At 39.0% G+C, this 20,838-nt stretch overlaps 1 protein-coding gene across 2 annotated transcripts in view; it reads left to right on the forward strand.

Annotated features, from left to right (window-relative positions):
• The window catches only part of FGL1 (fibrinogen like 1), a 57,169-nt gene that overhangs the window by 22,635 nt on the left and 13,696 nt on the right, over window positions 1-20,838 (forward strand). Inside the window, exons 1-3 of one of the 2 annotated variants that reach the window (XM_024759870.1) lie at window positions 1,528-1,631; window positions 12,289-12,368; window positions 14,759-14,939. In XM_024759870.1, the coding sequence (XP_024615638.1) occupies window positions 12,297-12,368; window positions 14,759-14,939 (253 nt within the window). In that variant the 5' untranslated portion in view covers window positions 1,528-1,631; window positions 12,289-12,296. Of the gene's footprint in view, window positions 1-1,527; window positions 1,632-12,288; window positions 12,369-14,758; window positions 14,940-20,838 lie in introns of those variants that run through there. The other variant, XM_024759869.1, reaches the window with a different exon arrangement.

Consider the following 20,838-nt stretch of genomic DNA (forward strand, 5'->3'; position numbering starts at 1 on the left):
CAAGTTACTTAAACCTCTGTGCCTTGGTTTCCTCATTTGTGAAATGGGGATAGTAACAGTACCCACTGATGGGGCTGTTGGCGCTGAATGAGTTAGTATATTTACCACGTCTGGTACATAAGGGTGCCGCGTGTGATAGCTGCTGTTACTGGGACATACAGTTATAGGTCCCTCCTCTGAGGAAGTGAGCTCAGGGTTTACTAAATGCTTGAATGGGAAGGAGGCAAAAAGGATACAAGGAGCAAAAAAATAGGTCTGTATTTCAAAATACTGCATTTTACCAGAGGCAATTATCAAATCAGCCAAATAATCCCATACCTTTGCTTTTGAAGTTTAACAGCAGCAGCTTGAATTCATTATTGTGAATGTGTAATTTCCACTTATCCCATGTGTGTAAACCACTTCAACCTAGTTGACTTTTTCTTTCCAGTAAATCATCAGGATTACCTTTTCCTTAATAAACTTGAAAATTTCTGAGTGAATGATGAGAAAATGCTTAATGGGAAGGCCAAACACCAGCAATACTTTAGTCCAGAAAACAACAAAGAACAGAGAGAAAAACAACTTTTTACTGGAATCTGAGTTAATAAATAGGGATCACAGAACAAACAGCAAACAACAGCGTGAGTTACATCAGAATGAAAAAAGAAATGATGAACCTGGGTTTCCAGTCTGAAACTATTGTGCAATATGATTAATGGCGCTAACATCTTACACATTAGAAAATCCTCTACAGTTTAAAACAAAAGGAACAGCTCGATCAGAGGATAATTGATGCTTACAGATAAATTTCACAATTTTGCACCTCAGGGAATATTTTTGCTTTTCTTAAAGATCAAAGAAATTGACTGTTTCATCTTGACAATTATTAACTTACCACATTTTTAGAACTAAGAAAAATTTGGCTTCTCTCCATATTGTAGTTGAAATGAAATTTTAATCCGTATCTTTTTTTTTTTTTTTTTTTTTGCGGTACGCGGGCCTCTCACTGTTGTGGCCTCTCCTGTTGCGGAGCACAGGCTCCGGACGCGCAGGCTCAGTGGCCATGGCTCACGGGCCCAGCCGCTCCGCGGCATGTGGGACCTTCCCGGACCGGGGCACGAACCCGTGTACCCTACATCGGCAGGCAGACTCTCAACCACTGCACCACCAGGGAAGCCCTAATCCGTATCTTTATAGGTAAAATTTTATTATCGTTAGTACCAGAAAACAAAGCTTCAACCAAACTTTGGTTTTACTTAATCTTCAAGTGAACATTATTGAAGTTAGTCAAAATTCAAAAATTCTGTGGATGAGCACAATAGTAAGAGGTTAAAAAATCAGAGATATGTTTTTATAAAGATATATTATTGGATTTTTAGTAAAAATTCATGCAAATAGGAGAAAAAAAAGAAAAATATCAGAGTACCGGGATTTGTCCTTGAATTCCCTCTTTTAGTTTTCCTTCCAGTTAAACTGATTTCCTCATCTATTTGTTTCTGGACTAAAGCCAGAATCAACACTGTCCCTATTTCTAATCAAATAACAGAGAAGCAATTACAAAGTCTGAATGCAGTTGGAGGAGCCTGGGAGACAGAGTGGCTGGACCTCGCCTAAGCTGTGTCTCTGACTCATTTGTGACTTCAGGCAAGGTATTTAACCTCTCTGCACATTTGACATAATTGTAGTATGCTAGTTGATTTCCTAGGTATGATATTAAGCATAACTCAAGAAACAACTGTTGGCCCTTGAGAAAGGTCAGGTTGATTAGAGAGACGGCTGCTTCTGCCACTTGGAAAAGAGATTTAGAATTACATCTCCTTTCCATTCCTGGTACATTTTGAATGAATTGGATGAGAATTTGATGTAAATAAAAAGATTTGCAGTTTTGATATACAAAATGGAAAATAAAATGGCTGATGTTATAATTTCCTCTTCACAAGTAAAAACTTCAGAAATGTTCTTTATTTCTTTCTTTTGGGAATCAATCTTATTTGGCTTTTTAAAGCTTTCATTGAGTATAAATTCTTGAGATAAGTAACAAAGATACTGTTATATTCCAATACCAGAAAAAGGGAAAAAATTAGAAGAAAATAACCCAAAAGGAGTCTCTAAGTCTGTTTATGGGTAATTTTAACTGTCTTCCATTAATATGAGACACATTAATATGTCTTACATGTTACCATTTGTGAATGCTAACTTATTAAATATGCTTCCTTCAGTAACTTTTTCTTCTTTTTAATTTCTTTTATCTGTATCCTTTCATAATAGCTCGCTTAAAACAACCATTTTTGAATTACCATTACATGCTAGTAATGAACTTGTGTTTGGTAATTGTGTTTTTAAAAGTTAACATGTCAGCTGTAGAACATTTTAGTCCCAAACTTAAAATTTTTGTGTTTAAATTTAATTTACTATAATCAATTAAAACTCAAAGATTTTATTGGGAAAAAAATGGACTTACACTTAGAACAATTTATATCAAATTATACAGTACATCAAAGAATAGCCATTTGAAAACTGTTTTAATTTTATAATAATTAAAATTTTGAGATAGACCAAAGCAAAAACATTGTAAAATAAATACAACTAGTTGTATAGTGAGGAGCGAAGTAATCTGATATAACTTCACCACAATCCAGGTTTGCAGTCTAATGATGGTTTACTATGATGAATGATGGAGATCAGAGTTTCAAAGCAAGTTTCTTATACCTAAACATTTCTTCAATATTATAGTAGATGGCTGGAATTACTAGTGGAGGCACTGGGGAATTTTAAAAGACTTAAGATATTCTCAGGAATTATTTTAAAGATGATCGAGTTAATATAATGACTTTTAAATATATATAATAACATTTTGAAATGCCTTATTGTTTAAGGATCTGCCAGACTAGGGGCTGCCTCCTTTCTCTGGGAAAGATCAGATTTGATTATTTTAATGGCAATGAATTGGGAATTCAATGGCAACAGAAACCTGCCAAAGCTTTTTCACTGCCCCTTTATTATCTTTCTTTTTTTTTTAATATATTTATTTATCTATTTATTTATTTTTGGCTGCGTTGGGTCTTCATTGCTGCGCGCGGGCTTTTCTCTAGTTGTGGTGAATGGGGGCTCTTCTTCATTGTGGTGTACAGGCTTCTCATTGCGGTGGCTTCTCTCATTGCAGAGCATGGGCTGTAGGCACACGGCCTTCAGTAGTTGTGGCATGCGGGCTCAGTAGTTGTGGCATGCGGGCTTAGTTGCTCCGCGGCATGTGGGCTTAGTTGCTCCGCGGCATGTGGGATCTTCCAGGACCGGGGCTCGAACCCGTTGTCTGCTGCATTGGCAGGCAGATTCTTAACCATTGCACCACCAGGGAAGTTCCTGCCCCTTTATTTTCTACCAAATATAATGCATTACAATCTGTATATAATATAATTTCCCAGCATCTCCCAGAGCACTTTTTCTGTTTTTGTTTTTTTGGCTGCGTTGGGTCTTCATTGCTGCGCGGGCTTTCTCTAGTTGCGGGGAGCAGGGGCTACTCTTCATTGTGGTGCACGGACTTCTCATTGCGGTGGCTTCTCTTGTTGCGGAGCACGAGCTCTAGGCACGCGGGCTTCAGTAGTTGTGGCAGGTGGACTCAGTAGTTGTGGCTCGCGGTCTCTAGATCACAGGCTCGATAGTTGTGGCACATGGGCTTTGTTGCTCCACGGCATGTGGGATCTTCCCAGACCAGTGCTCGAACCCGTGTCCCCTACATTGGCAGGCAGATTCTTAACCACTGCTCCACCAGGGAAGCCCTCCCAGAGCACTTTTAACACACACTTTCACTTATGCAAGAGCCAGATTCAGATATAGATATAAGAACATAATTTTTTATTGAAGTATAATTTGTAATGTTGTGTTAGTTGCAAGTGTATAGCAAAGTGATTCAGTTATATATATAGATATATATAAAACAAGGACCTACCTATACAGTAGGTCCTTTTTGTTTATCTATTTTATATATAATAGTGTGTATATGTTAATCCCAAGCTCCTAATTTGTCCCCACCCCTCTCCCCTTTGGTAACCATAAGTTTGTTTTCTATGTCTGTGGGTCTGTTTCTGTTTTGTAAATACGTTCATTTTATCATTTTTCTTAAATTCCACAAATAAGTGTCAGTTGCTTCATTTGTAAATATTTTCTCCCATTCTGAGGGTTGTCTTTTCGTCTTGTTTATGGTTTCCTTTGCCTAAAAGCAAAAGCTTTTAAGTTTAATTAGGTCCCATTTGTTTAATTTTGTTTTTATTTTCATTACTCTAGGAGGGTCTATTTTATTTCTTTAGGCAGATGATATGCCCTCTCTGAGCCTTGCTTCCTCAGATGTTGGCAGTGTTCAACTGGATGATCTCACTTCCTTTAATTATATTTTGATTGTGTGTTCTAACCTCATGGGATAATGCTTTCTACTTCAAAAATCTCTTTTATGTGTTTAAAAAAAACAACTATTTTCCGTCTTTATTTTCTTTTGCTTGCTTATAATAAAACAATTATCTTGCTTCTTATTTTCTGTAACATTAAAAAACTTTATATGTTTATGACTGTGTAGTTGATTACATGTTAAGAAACCTCCGTTATGTGGAGGGTTTTTTTGTTTTGTTTTGTTTTACTTTTTGCTACTTGAACTTCATGGTAAATTTTAAAATTAAATAATAAATGACCTTAAAGATACAAATGAGATTTTCTTTTAAATAGGAGCATACCTGTTGTAATTTTGCTCAAGAAATATATTTATTACCAACTGAAAAATGAGTCAAGCTAATAATTTGTTATGAGATAGCTATGATAATGGCTTTAGCCCATTAAGAGCCAAATTTTAAATATTTTAGGTATTAAGTTTTCAGTTATTTTTTTTTCCTTTGGAGATTTTATAAATCCAAATATCTCTTTTAAAAGTAACTCTTTTTAAGCTATCACACACTGCAATGTCATATTTGCAAATCAATAAAAACCTTATGAAAGGCATAGTTTGTTAAGTGTTTCTAGTTGTTACTGGGAGTGGGGAGATGATGGAGGGAATCTGACAGGGACATCTAATAAATTCAGCAGACCAACTGAATTCGGTCTCTAGTAAACAACTATAAAATTGCAATAACAGATACTGGGAAGTTCTAAAATTGTAACTTAGGTTCACAATTTTTCTTCTCATCCATTCAACAAATATTTTGTTGGGTACCTGTACTGGGTTAAATTGTGTCTTCTAAAGTGATATGTTCAATTCTAAATCCCGTTACTTGTGAGTGTAACCTTATTTGGAAATAGGGTCTTTGGAGATGTAATCAAATTACAATAGGTCATATTGGAACCTTAATCCAATGACTGGGGTCCTTGTATTAAGAGAGAAATTTGGACACAGAGACATACAAAGGGAAGACAGCCATGTGAAGATGGAGGCAGAGAGTAGAGTTATGTTGACACAGGCCAAGGAATGCCAAAGATTGCTGGCAACCACCAGAAGCTAGAAGAGGCAGGGAAGGATTGATTCTTTCTTAGAGCTTCTTGAAGGGTGCATAGGCATGCTGGCTTGACTTCATATTTCTATCCTCCAGAATGTGAGACAATAAACTTCTGTTATTTTAAGCCACCCAGTATGTGGTAATATGTTGTTATTTTAAAATAATTTTAGATAATGACAGTTAAAAACACTTAAAATCATGTCAGGGAATCACTGTCTGAAAATCCTCTACATATGTAAATTAAATCATGGAGTTTTAAAATTTGATATTTAAAAATGTGTATCAAAGTGTACATAGTTAAAGAAAGTCAAATAATACAGAGAGGCTTATGATGAAAATCAGCTGTCCCTGGGCTCATTCCTTCTACTCCATCCCCCTTCTCTGGAATCTAACAGTTTTTTTGTTGTTGGGTTTTTTTTCTGTTTTTCTGAAGTGTAGTTGATTTACAATATTGTGTTAGTTTCAAGTTAATATTTCATTGTGCGTATATATGTCATTCTGTTCATCTAATCATCTGTCAATACACCTTTGGGTTGTTTCTACCTTTTGGCTATTGCGAATAATGCTGCTGTAAACATTGGTGTACAACTATCTGTTCAAGTCCCTGCTTTCTGTTATATCTGCATTTTCACAGTATGGAGGTTTGTTCCTTTTTCTTTTTAAAAGTAACCTTTTTAAATCACACTTTTACATAGTATTGAAAAACATGTTAACTGAGAGAATTAGCGATAGTATTAAAGTCAAAGGGTACTTGCCTTTTCTATTTTGAAAAAGGATAGATAATTCAGAAGCTGGTCAATATAGCAGAAAACATGGAAGATATTTATGATTCAAGTAGAAAAGTACTACATATAATTCATAAACAAGATAAATAGCTTTTTCTTCTTTATGATCTTTAGAGAGCACTAGTTACCATCTCAGCTCTTCTTAGGAACAAGATCAGTGATAAGTTTACAGTGAAATACTACTCAAAATCACTGACATTTAGTACAGACAACAGTAGATACATTGACAACATATACATATTTTTTCCAGTGGGATTTATGGAATACAGACATTGAAACTAATTGGATTCTTTCTTTTTTGTTTTTCCTCATTTTTTTTTCTATCTTTCATTCTGATGGAGGAAAGGAGGCACATTTTTTAGAGATTTGTTGTATTTTATTAGGCCTTAATTGCATATAATTATGTGTAAATGAACAAGATTAGACCACTGGTATAGCTAAATCTAAAGAAAATAAGTCTTACTATAGCAGTGTTTGACTGCTATGCCTAACAGGAAAGGTGGAAATGTCTTCATTCCATATATACCTAAATTGTCATAATTGTAGTGAGAATTTATTCTTCAGCAAGCTCTTTCTTTACAAATAGAGTCTTGACAGATGGACCAATGATAATGGCAGGTCCTTCCAAGAACTCCCAGACAAAAGAAACATGAAACTACCCCCAGGATCAGGATGAAAATGTATTTGTTTATAACATCAGATGTCTTGGATTAGGGTTTTTATTTCAACCTGAAATTTTGCGAATTTTGTAGGTATGAACTCAACATAAGCAAATGCAAAGTTTAGGAGATTACTGCATTGCAAATGGGCTCTGACTTTATCTTTCATATAAAAAAAAGCTACCTAGATGAGTTTTTAATAGAATTCCAAGATTATTTTATCAATTAGAAGATACTGATAGCAAGCCTATTCATCTTCCTCCTCAATTTGCTCATACTTCTGTTTGCTTGCATTTTTCTTGTCATGCCGCTTCTATCCCCTCTAAAAGCCTACAGAGCAGGGGTGGGGGGTCTGTATTTTACATTGGAAAACATTTTAAATGCCATAATTAACTTAATTTTCTCTACATGTTAGTATAAGCTAATACTTTTAATATAATTAAATATATTTAAAATAAGCTATATGTATAAGCATCTAGTATACATAGCACCTGACATAAAGCAGGTACACAATACATGCTTGAATTTAAAGAAAACTAGCTACTAGGATAACAGAGTAAAATATCCATTTTCCTAAACTGTTGCTACAAACTTTATCATATGCATGTATAAAAGGATGACTTACTGAAAAAAAATGGGTCTATATATACTTTTTGGAACTTTTATGTAATGAACAATTGTATGTCTTCTTGTGTTTTATCTAATTTCTTTGTCCATTTAGCTGTGTAATCTACTCAGCACTTCACTTCCTTCTGTGTATTTTGGTTATTTTATTTACAATGTTGGATATTTTTAACTTTATTTTTTATTAGTTATCTATCATATACATATTAGTGTATACATGTCAATCCCAATCTCCCAATTCATCACACCATCACCACCCCCCGCCTCCCTGCCCCACTTTCCCGCCCTTGGTGTCCATACGTTTGTTCTCTACATCTGTGTTCTCTACATCTGTGTCTTTATTTTGGCCCTACAAACCAGTTCATGTATACCATTTTTCTAGATTCCACGTACATGCGTTAATATACGACATTTGTTTTTCTCTTTCTGACTTACTTCACTCTGTAAGACAGTCTCTAGTTTCATCCATGTCTCTACAAATGACCCAATTTTGTTCATTTTTATGGCTGAGTAATATTCCATTATATATACATACCACATCTTCTTTATCCATTCGTCTGTCGATGGGCATTTAGGTTTCTTCCATGACCTGGCTATTGTAAATAGTGCTGCAATGAACATTGGGGTGCATGTGTCTTTTTGAATTATGGTTTTCTCTGGGTATATGCTACAATGTTGGATAAAAGGGTTAAATGATAACAAATAAATTATATACTTTCATGGTAAATTAATTGCTATCATATGGATTTCTGCCCAGTGTTGTCATATAGAAAGTTTGGTCTTTAAGTGCTTCTCTTTAAACTGTTAAGTAAATATGGACACAGAATGTAATTTAAAATAAGCCTCCCTTCAGACAGAAAAGAAATAAGCAAAATATTGTGCCTATACCTTTCCTGTGTGCATAAAAGAAGCTTGCCAACTGGTGGGCTTCTTTGGAGAATGATCAGGTAAGAACATAGCTCTTTTGTTGGGGAATCTCCCAATGTCAACTTCTGAAGATCTTTTCTGTGGCACTATTCATTCCTCCAGAGAGGAATCACACAATCTCTGGCCTGGAAAATAATGGGAGGAGTTTAGAGCTGCCTGCGTGGCTATCTAGCTGCCAGGATGGAAGTAACCTGGGGAGGGCTCAAACTTATAGAACAGTGTCTCTCTTTTGACCTCCATTGTACCTGTGGTCATGCTACCTGGAGTCTCTTTGGTTCGACCTTAATAGAAATAAGCCTTTCAGGGCTTCCCTGGTGGCACAGTGGTTAAGAATCCACCTGCGCTCTAGAGCCCACGAGCCACAACTACTGAGCTCATGCTCCACAACTACTGAAGCCTGCACACCTAGAGCCCCTGCTCCGCAACAAGAGAAGCCACTTCAATGAGAAGCCCGCACACCACAACGAAGAGTAGCCCCTGCTCGCTGTAACTAGAGAAAGCCCGCGTGCAGCAATGAAGACCCAATGCAGCCAAAAATAAATTAATTAATTAAAAAATATATTTTTAAAAAAAGAAGAAGCCTTTCATTTTCTGATGGGGTGGGAAAAACATTATTCACCTGGCTGTTCACGGTTTAGGTGAGAAGCTGAGTATCAGCCCATCACCTCCACCCTGCCTTCCAAGCTAGTGGTCACCTCGAAGCCAGCACCATCTGGGATACTGCAGTGCAACCTAGCTTGCTTCTTGTGGTACTCCCTGCTGCTACTGCTTGCTATTCAGTTTTACCAGCTCTGCCAATTCCCCCATGTGCTTTTTGTCATCTGGTTGACATTGTATGCCAGGTGTTTTCTCCTCTCCCTTTCTCTCCCACCTTGTCAATCCATGTCTTTTCCATTTTTCTTTACTCCTTTCTAGTGGGGTTTTGTGAGAAAGAAAAAAATGTATGTGTTCAATCCAACCCGAAGTCCCTAACTCCTTTTTTTTTTTTTAATAAGATGTTGGGGGTAGGAGTTTATTAATTAAATAATTAATTTTTGCTGTGTTGGGTCTTTGTTTCTGTGCGAGGGCTTTCTCTAGTTGTGGCAAGCGGGGGCCACTCTTCATCATGGTGCGCAGGCCTCTCACTATCGCGGCCTCTCTCGTTGTGGAGCACAGACTCCAGACGCGCAGGCTCAGTATTTGTGGCTCACGGGCCTAGTTGCTCTGTGGCATGTGGGATCCTCCCAGACCAGGGCTCGAACCTGTGTCCCCTGCATTAGCAGGCAGATTCTCAACCACTGCACCACCAGGGAAGCCCCCCTAACACCTTCTTAACACTTATTTTCAAAAATATACTTAGCCCATTGTTTTCCCCTTGACAAGGATAAGCATAAGAGAGGAAGTATGTCACTGCAAACAGACTAGCTTTATGGCAAGGAACTCATATTTTTCCCTCTGAGAAAGATTTTCCCTCTCAGGGAAATTCTTCTTCAGAGGCAATAACTAAACTTTTATTAGGGTTGCCATAATAAGTTAGATGCTAGGGATACAACAGTTATAGCAAGGTGTGGCCTTTGCCTTCAAGAATCCTATTCTAAACAAAATAGCATGGACAAAAGGAAGCAGTTGGAGAGAGACATGTAAAAACAAATCAAGTGATAATTCCATCACCTGGCACAGTGCCTGGAGCATAGCAGGCATGCAAACAGTGTTTACTGAGTGAATGAATGCTATATTGGTTTGTAAACAGAGTATGGGATCACAGTGGAGGAAGTAATTAATTTTGTCTTGAGAGGTCACTTGGAATAATTTAGTTTTTATATTTAATTACATATGGTTTAATGTAGATTAAATTGAAATATACATGAAACAATATGTAATTAAATTTATGTTGTCTTTAATTTCCCTTTTAATATTTTTCATTTCTTCCCCAAAACATTGCCTTGATGTGGCAGCTATATTTTATTTTCCCACAGCATGCGGCACAGTACTGAGCAGATAGCCAATAATCAATAAATGCTTGTTGATGCCACGGTTCTCTAGAACTGCTTCTGTTTAGTGCAGCTGTCTCCTCTCCTGTCAAGCTGGCAGGAGACCTGTCCTCTCCTGCCAGGTTGACCTAATGTTCCTTTGCAGAAGCACATGACTTAGGAACAAATAAGTCACAGCCATGTTTAGGAGTGAGAGTGGTGTTCACTGGAGAAAGCCAAGTAGCAGGACCTCTATACCTCTGTGCAGCCTGTGTCCCTGCATATGTATATAGAGAGGAAGGCCATGCAGAATACAGGTTGGGGGTCACGGGCCTTCAAGGTGGAAAGCCCTCAGCCCAATTGCTGGGTCTTCAGTGACTTAAGCTCTCTGATCTATCCATTTGTATGATGAGGATAATAATAGTTGCCTTATAGAGTTATTTGAGGATTAAATAAGATGCTTATAAAATGCATAGCCTAGGACAGTGCTAGGTATGTAATAAAAAAATACGTCAGCCAGAAGTAAAGCTGTGTGAAGTAAAATTATATGGTTTTATCTAGGAGACTCTTTATTACTCTCTGTACTGCACAAATTTCACATATTTAAGAAATTCACATTATATCTTTCAGTGCTTCCCAAGATGCCCATGCATGCTATTTGTCCCTGAATTTAAGTAGTGCCCCTCTCATTCTGTAACTTTTTTTTTTTTTTTTGGCCCCAGAAGGACTGAGAGCTACCTATTTTGTTAGCATAGAGTGGAAAAAATAATTGTCTATTAAGTCCCTAAATCCTTGCTTTTCAAACTTTGCTGTACATTGGAATCAGCTGGGAGTCTTTCAAAAATTCAAAGCCCTGACTGCCACCTTTAGACATTTGATTCAATTTCTGGGCGTGGAAGTATTTTTAAAGCTCCTCAAGTGATCCCAACGGACAGCAACATTTACGAACCACTTTTTAAATTATGTAAAAATTGAGAAAGAGATACATTAAAAGGACCTAGTGGTCATAGATTTTATAAGAATAAAAATAGGCTGACAAATAAATAATTCAGTTGATTCTGGTTCTTTTTTTAGCAAAAACCATAGGTATCAATTTGTTTGAAGATTATGCAGGTATTTCTGCCCTTCTAGACTCCTTAGCTTCCAAAATTTATGAAAATTCACCACTGGCAGCATACAGAAGTTATTTTGAGGATGAACAAAATTTTTCATCAAGATTCATGAATTCAAGACTGATTTAAAAAATAATCTCAAGAAGTGGTAAAGTTAATTTTCCTCTACAACTTTAAAGAGAGATTAAAGTTTTATATTATCTTGGTAGCTGCCTATACATTAAGACACAGAAAAATAATGCATATCACCTTCTATTTGTTGTAACTCTTTTTCTTTCTTCCTTTTTGTCAAAATAAAAAGCCTTCCATATACAAAATGAGTGACTATTCATTTAGCGCTTATCATATGCTAGGATGTTTGAAAATATTACATCAAAATGACCATGGTCCTATAAGGTGAGAATTATGATGTCTATTTTACAGATCAGGAGCATTTTATAGTAAGTTGCCTAGGGTCACACAACTAGGAACTGGCTGAGCCAAAATATGAAACCACTTCTTTGTGCTTAAAGAGCCTGTGCCTTTTCCATATTCCCAAGAGCCAGAGTTCCTCTGTTTTTGCTGTGGAACTAGTTCAATTCTATTCAAGGTAACAGTGAGCATCCTTCTGTGGGGAGAAGCCTGGGAAAGTCCAGGAGAATTTCCATGGCGACTCTCAGATTAGACACGGCCTGGAGCTGTGTCTGACCTCCTGGATCACATTGAGTCAAGCCAGCATTGGCCTCATGAAAAATTCACAATAAATTAAGTTTATGAAATTCTTTTTGTTCTTGCAGTTCTTTCAATGGGAAAAATGACGAAGATGATCAGTTTCATCCTTCTCACCACTGTTCTGGCAATGGGCAGGGAAAGCTGGGTAAGCTCATTACAAAAGCTATTGTTTTAAATACCCACTTAGATCTGAATTTTCTTTTATTTTGCAGAAAGTCTATAGTAACTTGTCACTGAAAAAACTTAACTAGCGGGAAAATGAAAAAGCACCTGCCACATAATAGGCACTTATTAAGTGCTTAAAAAAAAACCTTTAGGGCTTCCCTGGTGGCGCGGTGGTTGAGAGTCCGCCTGCCGATGCAGGGGACACAGGTTCGTGCCCCGGTCCGGGAAGATCCCACATGCCGCGGAGCGGCTGGGTCCGTGAGCCATGGCCGCTGGGCCTGCGCGTCCGGAGCCTGTGCTCCGCAACGGGAGAGGCCACAACAGTGAGAGGCCCGCGTACTGCAAAAAAAAAAAAAAAAAAAAAACCTTTAAAGTAAAAATCAGTATTCATACTAAGTAAAATCTTTTTTATTTACTGGGGTTATTTGGGTGGTTGCATAATATTAAGAATTTAAAACTGTCCTTGGAAATTGACCTTGAGCTTTCCAGTATCGGACACTGTCAGTGTAAACTAAACAGATTATTTGAAAGTAATTGCAATGAACTTGTGCCCCTCTCCATTCATGAGTAAAAAGGGAAAAACAATCATTTACTCAAAGTTCTGGGAGAAAGAAAACGCCTAAGTTTTAAATAAGCTTACTAACACTGTATATGTAGTCACATAAAAATTGAACATCCTTGCCCTGTAATCCTTTAGTTATTTTTAAATTGTATAGTCCACTATATTTAACAATATCACAACCAATTTCCCACTATTAGAAAGCAACACAGGATTCCAGATGCCATAAAATGTCTTTGCTGTTCATTTTTTAGACAGGTATAACTCAGGGGGCTAAGCAAATAACTCGTTCAGAGAGGATAAATCAAAGAGAGTTGAAGAGAGAGTCTGAAAATAAGAAATAGTCCTAGAGAAACAGCTGGGAGAGCTTCAGTGACTTGGGCCTGAAGACAGGAGGGAGGAGTCCTCTACTATCATTTCTCCATTCTCTGGCTATATGACCTTCAGTTTAGAGGCTGAATTTCTATGTTTACGTTATAGTCCTTCACAGGAAGACAATGTATTTTCCTCTTTCTTTTGCCCCAAACAGAATATCTGAGCATGCTGTTCAGACAGCCTAGCAAAGTGCCCAGAACACAGTATGCTCTCATATTTATGGAATGAATACAAGGTAGCACATAAAGATAGAACAGGAAGTTATGCAATTATAAATTGAGAAATATGTCTGACTGTATTCAAATGCCTATTTTAGGAAATAATGTATATAAAAGTAGTGTAAGGCACTTACATGTTAAAATTCATAATTTCTCAGCAAACATTTATGCTTATCACAGGAGATCATGACATGAGCTGCAAATAGAGTTGTCAAAGTAAAAACAGGAAAAAGGCAAAACTTTGTCTTTTGTCCTTTCTCTTCACTATCCCCTAGTAACTCTCCCAGTGTTGAGTACTTAAGGGTCTTTACTGCAGCTTCTTGGTCTCAGTAGCTCTTCCCAGGAGGCATACCTCTGCAACTCCCCTTCCCAACTCACCACATTTGCTTTAGCTCTGGAGAAATCCGCTCAGTCAGGTGCCACTGTAGAAGGAAGCTGATAAACTCTTTCACATGCAATATTCTTGGGTTATTTGCCTTTTTTATAGAAAGTAAACAATTTAACTGAAAGACTCAGGCTTCTCCATCCTGTTTTGAAGTAATTAAGGGAAAAACAATAAGTAAGCCAAAAGGTAAAGTGACTCCAGTAGAATTTCCAGAAACAGGTAAATGGGTAAGATACTCAGGGATCTGAGGGTCTAAAGTAGCATCCCTTAGAAAGGTGACCATGTGTCATCAGGTTATGACCATTCAATATATTTTTAAAACATATCAATACAAAAGGGTCATTCAAAAGCCTTGTTTATTTTAGAGACTGACACACTAGTCACATGTAATGATGCTGTAAAGCAATTTCCTGTTAAGAAAGCACTCAGGCGGTGATATGTAGAGTTTGAGAGTAGGATCCTTGAACTGGATATGAATCCTGACTCCTCTTGCCCGCTGAGAATTTCCTGTTTCCTTGAGAAATTGCAAGTTTCCTCAAGGATGATTTCCTTCCTACCTCGTGGAATCGTTACGAGGATCAAATGAGACAACCACTCTACAGCTCTTGGTGTAGTCATTCAGATTATTTTATATCATTTTTTAGTTCAAGCACTTTACCGTAAGCCATAATTTCTTATTCTCCAAATAACAAACAGTGTTAGAACTTGCAAACCACTTTCTGGTTAGAATATTATTCTGAAACGGGAGTTGGGGACAAATTTGAATCGTTAATTTATCCAGCTTGTTTGGAGCGTTTATTCTTCCTAAGAACGAGATGCGCGTTACTCTGCAGGCTCTCGAGAACTGCCTGCACGAGCAGGCGCGGCTCAGAGCCCAGGTGCACCTGCTTGAGACCAGGGTCAAGCAGCAACGAGTCAAGATCGAGCAGCTTTTGCATGAGAAGGAAGTCCAGTTCCTTGATAAAGGAGAGGAGAATAGCGTCATTGACCTTGGAGGCAAGAGGCAATACGCAGGTCAGAATCTATGTTTCTTATGTGTTACCATAACTTACATCATACACCCGTGTGCAATGGTGGTGCTAGTAACTTGATCACTTCAGGTTTTGCTAAAGACCTTTTCCTATTCCAGTAACAAGCAACATGAAGCATTATACCAAATTTAAACGTCTTCTACTATATTTTACCCCTTTCTCTCTATTATCTCTGCAAGGGACATTTAATAGCATATGCCAATTATCTGAGGATTCCAATAGTTTAATTAGAGATCATGACAATGGATTGTTTAAATATCAGTGTGCAAATGGCAGATTATATTTGTGAAATTTTACAGTTTTTTATTTGTGTACTGTATCTTGCTTCATTTCATTTATACAACTTTCCCTTCTGAAACCCTGACATGCCTTAGGATAGTAAGTAAGGTAATAGAGTAAAAGGGCAGGGCAGGAAAAAGAATCAGAGTTATTTAGGAAAATAAATCATTTTCCTATTATTTATGTTTTATGTGTATATTTTACAGTTTGGTCATTTTCCCTTTGATTAGGCCAGGTTTCCCCCCAGAAACTAAATGATCTTAAACTGCTAAGATATTGCACTTATCCCTACACAGGTCTTGTTCCCTACAGAAAAGTATTCACCTGATTTCCTCCAGGCAACTTTAAAATAAACAAATAATAGTTGTCACAAATGAGAATGACATCTGGAATGCTTTGTTCTTATATGTCTACTGTACTGCCATGACATATTATAATTTCTCCATTTATGAGCCTATCTTTGTCAATTAACTGGATACTTTATAAGGTCTGGGATGATGTTTAATGCACTCTTTCCTCCTTATTTCCCATCAGAGTCCTTGGAACATGCTACAGCCTCATATTTATGAATGAAAGCACGGTAGTACATAGAAATAGGAATAGCAAGATAAGCAATTATAAACTGGGAAATATATCTGACTATAACTGAGAACCTGTAGAGGCTAATTAGATGCCAAGCTGATGAGAATAAAAACATCTTTACTTTGTGTTTCTAAATATACTCATCAGTGTTAGGTGTGAGTTGTGAGAATCTTACAATGTATGCTTCAGTAAAATGCTCCCTTTTTCTCTTTTTACTGAGATCCTAATCTCTCTCTGCTCAGACTCTTTGCCCTGAGTTCCTGACTCTGTTGTTCAGCAACTTGATCCTTTGCCCTTGATCCTTGGAGTCCAACTGCCTTCCCCACTTTAGGGGACAGAAGGAGACCAGAGCCACAGTTCTGCAGAGTGGGACTGGATACGGAGCGAGAATGGCGTGTGGCTCTGAAGCATGGAACAAAGAGGAACCAAGGACCGCTTGGGTAAAAACAGGCTTCAGAAACAAGGGACTTTCTGAAGCCATCACAGCAGCAGAGAACCAGGAACTGGAACCTAAGTGGAGAATTACTGGGAAGATTAAGCAAGACAGTGAAAGAAGACTCAGGAAAGCAATCAAACAGGAAGCAGAATCAGTAGTGATTTCTTGAAGACAGTGATTCTCTTGAGAATCACCTGGTGACCTTTTAAAATGCTGATGGCTTGTCACAGTTTCAGGGACGCTGGCAGAAGACAAGAGACTCCAGGGTCAGAGACATGAGCTTCATGTTTGCACCAATGTGTCCAGCCTGCAAATACCAAGGAAGCAGTGTGGAATAATCCAGGTGGAAGATGTGCAGGCAGTGGGCTAGGTCACAGCTGAGGAACCCTGAGCTTAGGAAACCTCAATCTTTTATAATAGGTTACAAGCAAATCTGCCCAGCCTTTGTACCCCAGAGGAAGCACACAAACCCGCCATCTGCCCTGGGGCAGCCACTATCTCTATCTGCCCAAAGCTGTTCACTATAGAAACATCCTTGAAAAAAACAGTCCAGAACACAAGCTCTGTGTGCAAAATGTGCAGAAATGCAAATGACCCATGGGAAATTATAAACAGTGCCTGAGCTCCAATCCAGGCCAATTAAATGATAATCCCTACAGGGTTGAAAAGGAGTGCTTTCCCTGTTGGGTGTGGATGACCAGATCAGGCTTCTTACCAAATTTCTTCCTACAAGCTGAAAAAGTCCAAGATTCCCTGAGGTCACAAAGCAGAGGCTTTATTTCTTTTCAGGTAGGAGGTGGGGTCCTGTACCAGATTGGTACTTTTTTTTTTTTCTGCCGCACTGTGCAGCATGTGGGACCTCAGTTCCCGGGCCAGGGATCTCAGTTCCCCAACCAGGGATTGAACCTGTGCCCCCTGCAGTGGAAGCCCATAGTCCTAACCACTGGACCACCAGGGAAGTTCCCAGTTTGGTACTCTTTTTATTGGGTGTTTGGGACCTGGTTGTAATATGTTTATGTATCCAACAAGGAGGCTTCAGGTACCTATCCTGAGGCTGCAGAAAATGTCAATAAGACACAGATTAGAGGGTAAGATCTCGCTGGGTTAATTTGGTCAATCATTGTAGATGACAGGATTGATTCACAGAGAAGTGGGTAATCAGAATAGTCAAAAAGCCATTTGATTGATTACTCTGTCTTATGGGCTGAATCATGTTCCCCCAAAATACATATGTTGAAGCCCTAACCCTCAGTACCTATGAATGTGACTGTACTTGGCGCTAGGGCCCTTAAAGAGGTGCTTAAGTCAAAAGGAGGCCATTAAGGACGGCCCTTAATTCAATCTGACTGGTATCCTTATAAGAGGAAGTTTGGACACACAGAGAGACACCAGGGCTGTGTGTGCACAGAGGGAAGACCATATGAGGACACAGCAAGAAGTCAGCCAAGAACAGAGGGTTCAGAGAAAACCAAACCTGCTGACACCTTAATCTTGGACTTCCGAGCCCTGTAACTGTGAGAAAATAAATTTCTATTATTTAAGCTACACAATTTGTGGTATTTTGTTCCGGCAGCCCTAGCAAGCTAATATACCTTACATTGCCTTAGATATCAGCTTCTGGCTCGGGAAGGTAGTACTTTTATAAAGAAAAGTTACTAGAGGTGTCCTTTCATCAGGGCTTGTCAGGGCTCTGGGCCAACCAGTGACCACTCTGTCATTGATTCACTAGAGGATATCTTAGCTGAGAGATCTGTAGTTTGTTCAGAACCTGATTGACCAGTGGAATGTCGGTGAGGTCAGAGATGTAAGGGGCTGAGAGCCATGATTGCTCTGGAATGGAGTGTTCCTGGTGGAGGAGTGAAGCATGTTTGGGGTAAATTCCTCAGTGGTGAGGCAGGTAGATGAGTTGGCAGGGGTTATTGTGAGGTAGCTTCCTAGGCTATCCATTCCATTTGATCAAGGAGGGAGTGGACAGGCAGATTTTAACATCGCTTCCTAAATCCAGGAGACATGTTCCGTGTCAGTCAAGATCATGTGTCTTTAAATGCCTGATGGGGGATGATCTTTTTGATGAACAGATTGTCAGTGACTGGTACAAATGAGGAAGCCCATTCAAGGATTAAAATGTGCCGTCTTCAAAAGATTGTCTACCATCATCAAGATAATGTACTTTCCAGGAGATGTTGCTCAGCGAAAGATGTAATCCAGTGTGTTCCTCCCACAGGGGCACTTGAGGATCAACAGAGGATGCTGGGAGAACACTGCAGCCAATAGGGCAGTGGAGGGTGCCTTCCTGGACAGGGCCTGGGGTGTGCATGGCTTAGGCATCTGCTCTCTGCCACTAAGTAGTGAATCAGACCTGCCATCCTCACAGTTTCTCATATCCTTCTACCAAGCACGGGATGGGGAGAAATGAGGTTGCCATTCTGAGATATGCTCATAGATTTAAAGAGACATTACAGTTACTAATTCTAAACATTGAAAAGACATGGGTACTGGACCTCTTTCAAGCCTAACACAACAGATCTGCCTGAGACCTAAAATCATTCCATTATAGCGCCTGGTCAAAAGCTGCATCCACCAGAAGTAGCAGCCAACTGGCCCCATCCACTGCCCAAGTCTGTGGTCAGCTAGTGGCCATATTATGACGGGGCTATCAAGCATTGGCTTCATTATTCTAAGAAGCCCGGTTCAATCTGGAGCCACGGGCACCCAGCCAGCGGCAAAGTAGGAATAACATGTGTGCTTCCCCTGCTAAGTGTAAAACCAGACAGGCAACCCATGAAACTGGCATGTTCTGACATAACCGACTCTAAAGAAGAAACACTGGAAGGATCGCTGTTGCCAGTGAATTTTCCTAGAGGAATAGCAGAGGCTGTTATAGAAACAAAGTAGATTACACAACGACTCTGGGCTCCATCATAATGGCCTGGATCTGCCCTCTGTGGATGTCCCTGCCCTTAGTCACCCAAACACATATAATAGTCTATTTTAAAGCAAGGTTAAGTCTTGCCTATTGTTTGGAGAATGGATTGTAGCACTACTAACAATGGTCTTCAGGCAATTTGTTTAACTTCTTTTTGCCTCATTTTTCTCAGTTGTAAAATGGGGATAATCACAGTATCTAATTTAGAGAATTTTGAGAATTAAATGAATAAATACATGTAAAACAATGAGAACAGTGCCTGGCACACAGTAAGTACTCATAAATATAGCTATCATTATTTTTTTTTTATGTTTCAAAGACAAATTGTTACACAATAAACTAGATACAAAACTACGAGGGATCCTGACAAAAATGAAAAGATTTATCTATATCTACCGTATCTATATCTTGCCTACCCCAATTTCCTTGGGGAGAATGGATATAAAGTCTTTGCCATTTAAATTTGACATAACTTCCAGCATGACCTTGAATTTGCTGCTGTCACCCTCAGCCCTGTTGTTCTCTCTCCTGTAGCCCCCCAGGTCAGAAGAGGGGTCAGGGCTGGGGCAGGGAGGTCAGAGAAAGCAGCCATCAAAACCCCCAAGTGCATAAACAAAGCTAGGGAAAAGAGAAGAGTGGGAGTGGTACAAGAATAGGAGAGAGAAGAGGTTGTAAGTGCGAAGGAGAGTCTTCGATTCCAGGGATGACGCTGCCTCTAGACCACAGGGGCTCAAAGTAGAATGATAAGGAGTTAAAAGTATCTTTGGTGTTGGAGGGGATTGCCTGGCAGAGAGATCACTGGTATCATGAGTGTACTGGCTTTGTGGAGGCTGCACAGGTATGGGATTACAAGTGTATACGGTGGAGCTAGAATTCTGACCTTAACTGTTTTCATGCTTCTCTTTTGCATGTTACAGTCCAGGTACAGTAACTGACTTCAGTTTCTCAACAGCACCCTGCTCTCCTGAGCCCTGGGAACTTTACATTAGCCATTATCTCTGTCTGGGGCATCTTCTCTACTCAATCCTGTCCCCTGGGCTGACTCCTATTATTCATCCTTCGGACCCCAGTTTAGCCCTTCAGGAAACTTCCTGACCCTCAAGACTGAATTAGGCATCACTTCCATGTACTCCAAAAGCACCTTTTACTATCCTTTCTTTTTTTTTTTTTTTAAAGATTTATTTATTATTTATTTATTTTTGGCTGCATCGGGTCTCAGTTGTGGCATGCGGAATCTTCGTTGAGGCATGCAGGATCTTTTGTTGTGGCGTGCGGGCTCTTCACTGTGGTGTGCAGGCTTCTCTGTAGTTGTGGCATGCGGGCTCCAGGGCTCATGAGCTCTGTAGTTTGCGGCACCCGGACTCTCTAGTTAAGCGTGCGAGCTCAATAGTTGTGGCACGCGGGCTTAGTTGCCCCGCGGCATGTGGGATCTTAGTTCCCTGACCAGGGATAAAACCTGCATCCCCTGCATTAGAGGGTGGATTCTTTACCACTGGACCACCAGGGAAGTCCCTACTTTTCTGTCTCAGCACTTATCATGGAGTATTGTCACTGCATGCTTAGTTGTCTATCTCCTGCTAAACTGTCTAGGTACTGGTATCTTTAGCATCTAATGTGATGATTGGCATATTGTGAATGTTCAATATATATTTAAAAAAT

This window comes from Neophocaena asiaeorientalis, unplaced genomic scaffold, assembly GCF_003031525.2.
Source record: "Neophocaena asiaeorientalis asiaeorientalis breed wild unplaced genomic scaffold, Neophocaena_asiaeorientalis_V1.1 scaffold521, whole genome shotgun sequence".
In the NCBI taxonomy this organism is placed as follows: domain Eukaryota; kingdom Metazoa; phylum Chordata; class Mammalia; order Artiodactyla; family Phocoenidae; genus Neophocaena; species Neophocaena asiaeorientalis.